This window comes from Cyprinodon variegatus, unplaced genomic scaffold, assembly GCF_000732505.1.
Source record: "Cyprinodon variegatus isolate N-32 unplaced genomic scaffold, C_variegatus-1.0 Scaffold324, whole genome shotgun sequence".
Taxonomy (NCBI): Eukaryota; Metazoa; Chordata; class Actinopteri; order Cyprinodontiformes; family Cyprinodontidae; genus Cyprinodon; species Cyprinodon variegatus.
In genome coordinates this window covers 180712-188430 of record NW_015150777.1, presented here as the reverse complement: position 1 = coordinate 188430, position 7719 = coordinate 180712, and the positions used below count along the sequence as shown (strand labels likewise).

The window sequence follows — 7719 nt, the reverse complement described above, 5'->3', positions numbered from 1 at the left end:
ATCCATCCATCTTCTCCCGCTCAGTCCTTGTCAGGGCCGCGTTAAGATTAGATTTAAGTTTGAGATAGAACAGTTTGTCTATGGCAGAACCAAACTGAGCTCTTAAGATGTAAAGGCTGTTATTACCGTCTTGCAAAGACAACATATTGACTTAGTGATTACCACCATTCTCCATTGATTTAACTGCAACAGATAGCTGAATTATTCTTTATTTTTTCACTTTGGATTTTAGTTCCTTGTTTTGTATTTTAACTGGTTCAGTTTGCTGCCTTGAGCTATTGCTGTCACTTGCCAGTAGGTGAAGGTATACTTTGGTATTCTCAATATTCAACACCCTTTTTTCCCAAGCCTATAAAAAACAGCCATGCCCTATGTAAGCTGATATAAAAAGAGAGGAGAGGAAATTAACCCCATTCTGCATTAGACTCTCGAGGCACAAGGTATCTCCTTTTAATCTGGTCAGTTATTTCTTTGTCTTTACTTTTCAACGTTTTTTAGACCTGCTTTCATTTTCTGATGATTGTTCATCAGTTGACATTTCCCAAAACACTGCTTCATTACAGATAATGTGGTATTTGACTTTTAGATCATCATGAGTGCAGCTTTTCTCTTCCTTCTCCTACTGTCAGGGACAAATCTCTTACTGGTAAGACACATATGTGTTCACATGTTAATAGAAAGATACTCCTAGATTTAGTTGAAGCCCAAAACTGGAGAATTATTCCTTAAAAAACAGAACAGCTTTTTTTGTTCTTGATTGTAAAGACATTAACTTTTTATTGTAAAAGATTTTTACAAGATAAGTAACTGTGCAATTTTTTTTATATTTGTTCCACAGAGCACACCAATTGATGGGAATAATTCTGGTGAGTTAAATTATTTCTGCATTAGACATTTCAGGTTTGAATGATTTAACATCTTAAAATAAGTAATTTATTGTATGTTTTATCAGTGTATGATATGTTTATTTATGATTAAGAAATAAGATGGTTTGGCTTTGGTAAAAGACAAAACAGTCGGTTTTTATTCCTATTTAAAAAAAAATTATTAAGTTGATAATTTTACTAATCATTCTAAAGAAGCCACTGATGGATGTGATACAGTTGTTTAAGATCCATATTAGCATAGGAAAATCTGTTTTTCTGCACCACAGAGAAATTGCCTCTCATATAATTTAAAAGTGGAAAACACAGATTTAGAAATACACACATTAGCCACTGAAACATTTTTAATTGGTTTGAGGATCCTAGGATGTATGTTGTCTGGGGCTTCCTAATTTGGTCTCTAGAATAGGTTAGATAAATGCAATCAAAAGACCTTAGTTGCTGCTGATGACTGACTGGAGGGGGATTGTGGGCTACATCCAAGCCGGCCTGTTGAGCACCTTGTTGTGCAAGTTACCTTAATAAGTGAGATAATTGTCTGCTTGTGGTTTCAACCTGATAAAAGGTAAGATTATGACTGTCATCTGTGCGAAGGGACTAAACATCTGTTCAAGTTACTTGGCCTCATTGGATCCTCTTTCTATTAAGTAAATAACTGATTACATATGGAGGATTATTCCTGACAAAAACCAAGAGCCACATTTTCAATTTGAGAGCAGGATTTCCTCTACTTGCACTCAAACCTTGTAATGCTGACTTTCAAAACTTCTACTTTCTCTCAAATCTATTCTCTTCTTTGAAAAACCTTTGTTTCTGCTCTCACATCTGATAGTTTTTGCACAGATATTTTAACATCTCATTTATTTCTCTGAATATAGCAGCATATTCAGTCAATAGAACAACAGTGCTTTTTTTTCTCTACCTAGTTTGCCTGTTACTGCTTACTGATAATAAAATTGTTTCTCAAATGTTTTCTTCTAACACAATTGTGTGATACTGTCTTTGATATGCCAAATCAAGCATGTTACCTCTTATACCAAACAGAACAGATTCATGAACCATTTTAGCCTTGATAAAAGTGCCTCCAACAGAAAATTAGGTGACTTTCCATAGGTGATTTTAGAATCACTCCCCATTTTTGGTTTTTACTCTTCAGTCTTACTAGTTAGTGTGTCAGCTTCTTATTTTATTAGACGTTCAATTGAAAATAATTGTTATCCTCAATAGGCACAACAGGCAAAATCAATAGAAGAAAACAAGCACACCCTTTCTGAGGCTGTCATTCTATTGGCTGGAAAGGTTACTAGTTGACGATCTGACTCCAGTCATTTCCCCTCATTGCGCATGAGCAAGAATGTGCAAGAAACATTAGATCTCAGAGCAGAAACAAGGATTTGATGGATAAGAGAAAATATTAGAGAGAAAGCAGAAGTTTTTAATGTCTGCATTACCAGTTTTGAGTGCAAAGTAGAGATAATCTAGCTGTCAAATTGAAGTTGCGAGTTCTTGGTTTTTGGAAAAGTCCTTCATAATTACGCAATTAGTGTGTGCTGTTACTCTTGAGTGTATCCCCCAGAATAATAGCTCGCCCCTAAAAGACTGAGGCCATACTGCTAAACCAGAATAAGGTAAAGTCTAAGAATACCCGACAGATTGCACCAAGTCACTATTTGTGGAATTCACTCCTTAGGAGCAGTTATGTTGAGGCAGTAAAATTTGGATCATGACTTAAACTCTATAAATGTAGATGAATTTGGCCTCTATTATTGGAAGGTGGTGCTAAATTTAAGAGAGTGTATGATCTGAATTAAACTTCGAGTAGCATTACTGTGTCTGATTAGTGAGAGAACGTTTGCTCTAGTGGGGTTAAATAGGCACCTCCTGTTGGCTGTTATCATGGTGAGTCTTCGAATGGGTTCTCAACTGCTTATGACTTTTCATACTTGTTATGCACCTGCTACGCTCTGAGTGTAAATGCACCTGCTTCGTAAAATGGACCCCTGATTATAGTTACTCCTAGACCTTCCTGTATAGATTTTCTGGACACATCTACATGGTCTAAAGCAACAGGGCAAACATATCATTTGTAGTTATCGGATTTTTGATAGAAGAAGAAGATGAAAAATTAATGCAGAAAATTTACTTTATGAATTTTGATTCTTGGTTTCTTTTTGATTTGCTGCAGAAAAACCCAGGCTGCTGGATGACATTGCCATACCTGATACTTTGTTCAGAAATGCGGACCCATGTACTGCCATAGGCTGCAAGTGGCCCAAATCTGGGTTCTTAGTGAATGTGCCTTATGAGATATCTTCTAACTATAGTAAGTGGAACTAATTAAAACCAATAAAGAACATGAAGAATGTTGCATTTATATTTAATTGGTTCAACTGAAATGGTAATGTTTCAATGAATTCAACTTATCTGCAGCTCAGCGTGAGCGTAGGACGATCCTTAAAGGTCTAAAGAGCTTCCATAGGAGAACTTGCATTCGCTTTGTCCCAAGAAGACCAGATGATCAGGATTACATCCATTTTTTTTCAGAGGAGGGGTATGAGCACACACACACACACACACACACACACACACACACACACACACACACACACACACACACACACACACACACACACACACACACACACAACTGTTAAGAAAGAATCTCAACATAAATCATGTAAAATCATATCAAGCTTTGTCAAATAACTTAGAAGTTTAGAATAAGTGTTTGCCAATTTGGCTTCCCTGCTTGAAACAAAAATACCTTTAAAATGTTTGAGTTAATCTTTTTATTATTGCTATATCAGTGATATAATACATAAAATTGAAAAATTTATAAAATTTAAAGTAACTAAAAAGTCAAGATCAGACAGATATTATGTAGACAGTGGTGTCAATCAAAGAAGTTTTTACTGTTTCCTCTTGAGTTGTGCAGAAACCATTTAAGTTATCATATATGATTCTTAATTTTTTTTTTTTTAAATGTGTTGACTTTCACTTAAAGAGCATAAATGTAGAGGACCCAAATTCTGAGACAGAGGCTGAGGTGATTTCTTGCACATTTAATAATAAGACTGGTAACAGAAGTATAAATCCAGAAATAATTAACCAGGTAACACGGCAAATAGAACAAAGGGAACACAGGGCTTCAGGAATGAATCTACTGACTCAAAAAGCACAGAATGTATTCGATTTTACACCATAAATAACTTTCAATAAAGTTTCATCAACAAGTATCAAGCTCACCATTATGTCACCTGTCATAATGGCCTGCTTGCGAAAGCAAAGCTGTTAGGCTATCATCTAGCTCTGGGACACCTATTCCATGAGCCTTTTTTGGCAAAACTGGACACAAACAAACAAAAAAACACAGAATGACATAAATCAAAGTTTAACTGAAAACCCAAAGTGAAAACTTGAACAGAACCAGAAAATCCAGATCAACAGGTCATGACATTCTTTCCCTATAATATTTTCAGAGGATAGAGTCAACAAAATCTGAAAATCTTATTAACTATTAAGTTTAAATAAAAGACATATTTATACCAGGCATCAGGATGAGAATGATTCAACTTTTGCCTGGTTTCAGCCTGACTATGTGTACCTTTTAGATGCTGGTCCTACGTTGGGCGTCAGGATGGAGGACAGAATATCTCCCTAGAAAGTGATAGTTGCTTGGATCTTGCCACAATACAACATGAGGTGCTTCATGCTCTGGGTTTCCACCATGAACAGGTTCGTTCTGACAGAGACAAATACGTTCGGATTCACTTCGAGAACATTGACGAAGGTAAGTTTTTTGTCAAAAGAATGGTCAATGCTTTTTCAAGTCAGGAGACTTAACCAAAGTGCTTTACACTACATTCACTCATTCACGCACACACTCACACATTGATGGTGGCAGACTACATTGTAGCGACAGCTTTCCTGCATCTCACTAACAGAGACGAGGATGCCGTTCACTGGCGTCACCGGGCCCTCTGACCACCATAAGTAGGCAATGTCGTTGAAGTGTCTTGCCTAAGGACACGACACTGAAAGCCAGAACCGGGGCATGAACCGTCAACCCACCGGTTGCAGCGCAAACTCCAGCACGCGACGCTACTGTCCATTCCATGTTCCATTTCTGTGCTTGACAGTATGTCCTTTAGTACAGTATGTTTTTTTTTTTTGTTTAATTCTATAGTTACTTCAAAGTCTTTACTATATTCATGCAACAACTCCAGAGGATTATCTAAAGTTGGAGCAAGTTAGATTCACCCTTAACACATATTCCTCTGATCTAACAAAATCATTTTGAAAATAGTAATACATGTTTAAAGGTTGTTATTCAAATGTAAACCAGGCCTCTTATCGTTACTGTTAACTGAGGGGAAAAGGTGTCAATGTTTTGTCTTCTGTTTATGCTGCTGAATTTTTGCTCCACTCTTCATACTACAGTATCCTTAAAACCACCTTTTTTTGGCTGCGAACCAGCACAAGTATTTGACACCATATTTCTTCAATGTTAACTTCCAGATTTATAAACTGTGATAAAGCATTTTACCATATGAGTAATATACAGCTGCTAATTTATGTAGTTATTTTAGTGTTTTCAATAAAATCAAGAAAAAAAGTGATAAATAATTTTGTAAATAATTTTGAAAGCAGTATAAATATATTATAGACGACAAAAATTTCACACTAATAGCAACAGATGTTATTTGAGACTAAAAAAAGTTTTGAGAGAAAATATTATGTCATAGAATAGCACGAATTGACATTTGGAAAATGATTTCCAAGGGAAAAGCATATATATTGACTTTACAAAGTATCTTTTTGCATTTAGAGTGAAAACATTTTCTCTCAAAAATAGATTTCTCTCTCAAAACCTTTTTCTTCTCTCTCTTAAAACCTAAGTATTTGCTCTCAATTTTCAATTTCTCTCGAGTAAAATCCTGTACATATTGGCCAGTCTGAACAGCATTGACAGCTGAGAGTTTAACAAAATCACAAAAATAACTCCATACTGCTTTATATTGTCCATATTCTGAATCCGTGGGCAGAAGAGGAGCACAACTTCGATAAGGAGGAAACTAACAACTTGGGGACTCCATATGACTTCAACTCTGTCATGGAATACTCAAAGTAAGTCTATAAAAACTCATGCAGTCATAAAGTATATGGCAACCATTTAATTATCTTGACTGAATTTGTTTCTTTAAAGCGATGCCTTCTCCAAAAATGGCAAACCAACCATTGTTGCCAAATGTAACCCAAAGATGAAGTTTGGACACGCCAAAAAAATGAGCTTTAATGACATTGCACGTGTCAACAAGCTTTATAAGTGCAAGTGTAAGTAGAAACAAAAAATTTAATACAACATGTATCTATATTAGATTTACACCTTGACGATTTAGCCAGCGTATGCCGATGTATGAAACATTAGGCAAAAATGTTGGCATACGTTGGAAAAGTTATGGGTATGTTTTGTATAAGTCATGAGCATGCTAAAGCTAAAGCAGATGTCGACATACGGCAAGTACATCAAGAAATTTTGAGCATGCTAGTATCTGCTCCTACATGGGCCATAAGTTAGCAAGTTATGTGATCATTGATACACGTTAACTGTAAGTTACTTATAAGTCCTGATGTCTACCTTATCCATCCTTTATCCTCCCCATCATACTGTAGGGTGAGCATGAAAGTGAATTTGATGGATCCTCCCTGCATTCACACCCACGGCTATGACCAAGAAGACGCTGAATCTGCTGCGGCTGCAAACCTTCTTTCTTTTTCTTTTGGTGGGCTGTAAACAGCGGCTACCACAACTGCGGAGTTTGGAGAAATCTTTTTGTGCTTTTTATGCAGGCCAGGCGCCTCCGGCCGCATTGCTGTCCCCCTTTAGGACACTGGCTTGTGACATATCATGCGCATTACGCTGCCGTGCGTTATGCTGTTGTTTGACATAATATCTGGACTCGTTATGAATACTCTATGTATACGCCCAAAATTTAAAACATACATAGAAAGTTAGATTTTATGTTTGTATGTTTGTTGTTGTTTTTAACTCAATTAGAACTCCATGGTTTAAAGAGGGCTGGCTCTAGATACTACAACTGACCATAAGCGTCACACTAAACACCAAATCTGAGCTAACACAAAAATATGTTCTAGAGCCCCTGAAAAATATCCATCTGAAATTATATTGGAATTTTCTTTAAAGTAATAAGTTAAAATGACCAAAATCACATTTTGTCTGTTTTTTGAAAACCTTTTGTTTGATCAGGATTGCATGTAGTTTATAATATATAGACAGAAATAGCAAGCTTCTGTAATAACCTCAGTTATTTTGCTGTTGTTTTTCTTTTGCTTTTGGATTTAGGAATATACAATTATACTAGAGAAGGCTGATTATTTGGTATGAAATGAAAAAAAATATATAGGTTAAGGAAACTGCTTGCATTTTTTTGTGTAACAATATAATAAATTTGCTTTTAAAAATTTCTGTATTCCTTTAGTCAGTTATTGAATAACATATCAACTTTAAAATGTCAAAATAGGACATTCCAACTTATGGTATCATAGCTGAAGATCGTAAAAACCCTGCCTAGTTTTCCTTAATCCTGTTCACATAATCAAGTGATTATTATTTAGATAACACCTTAAGTTTGTTCTTTGTAGACCTTTAAGTGAATTTTTTGTATGTATGTTTACAAAGGAGATGGAAAAACATATGACCGAAAACCATAAACAATAGGAAAAATAGTATCACAGTCGGGAATGGATTTTATGTTTGAGAAACAAAGTTTATCTTGAACAACATGTGGTCAAATGATGTTTTAGATAATTTAGC

The 7719-nt window shown here is 35.6% G+C and overlaps 1 protein-coding gene across 2 annotated transcripts; it reads left to right on the top strand.

The window, feature by feature from the left end:
• The first annotated feature begins 391 nt into the window (after nt 1-391).
• Nucleotides 392-7357, top strand: LOC107091065 (low choriolytic enzyme-like). Of its 2 annotated transcripts, none has more exons than XM_015384791.1 (9): nt 392-458; nt 564-646; nt 839-866; nt 3070-3207; nt 3315-3435; nt 4496-4674; nt 5930-6011; nt 6091-6218; nt 6558-7357. In XM_015384791.1, the coding sequence occupies exons 2-9, from the start codon at nt 593-595 to the stop codon at nt 6560-6562; spliced, it is 735 nt and encodes a 244-aa protein (XP_015240277.1). In that variant the 5' UTR covers nt 392-458; nt 564-592; the 3' UTR covers nt 6563-7357. The 2 variants fall into 2 exon arrangements, with proteins under 2 accessions (XP_015240277.1, XP_015240278.1); XM_015384792.1 differs by having other exon boundaries at nt 422-440.
• Nucleotides 7358-7719: the final 362 nt, after the last annotated feature.

What these genes read in the sequence shown, in the direction of transcription:
- LOC107091065 (XM_015384791.1), top strand. Translation starts at nt 593, where the DNA reads ATGAGTGCAGCTTTTCTCTTCCTTCTCCTACTGTCAGGGACAAATCTC. An exon ending in AATTGATGGGAATAATTCTG is followed by an intron (nt 867 to 3,069) that starts GTGAGTTAAATT and finishes GATTTGCTGCAG; the next exon opens with AAAAACCCAGGCTGCTGGAT. An exon ending in CATTTTTTTTCAGAGGAGGG is followed by an intron (nt 3,436 to 4,495) that starts GTATGAGCACAC and finishes TGTACCTTTTAG; the next exon opens with ATGCTGGTCCTACGTTGGGC.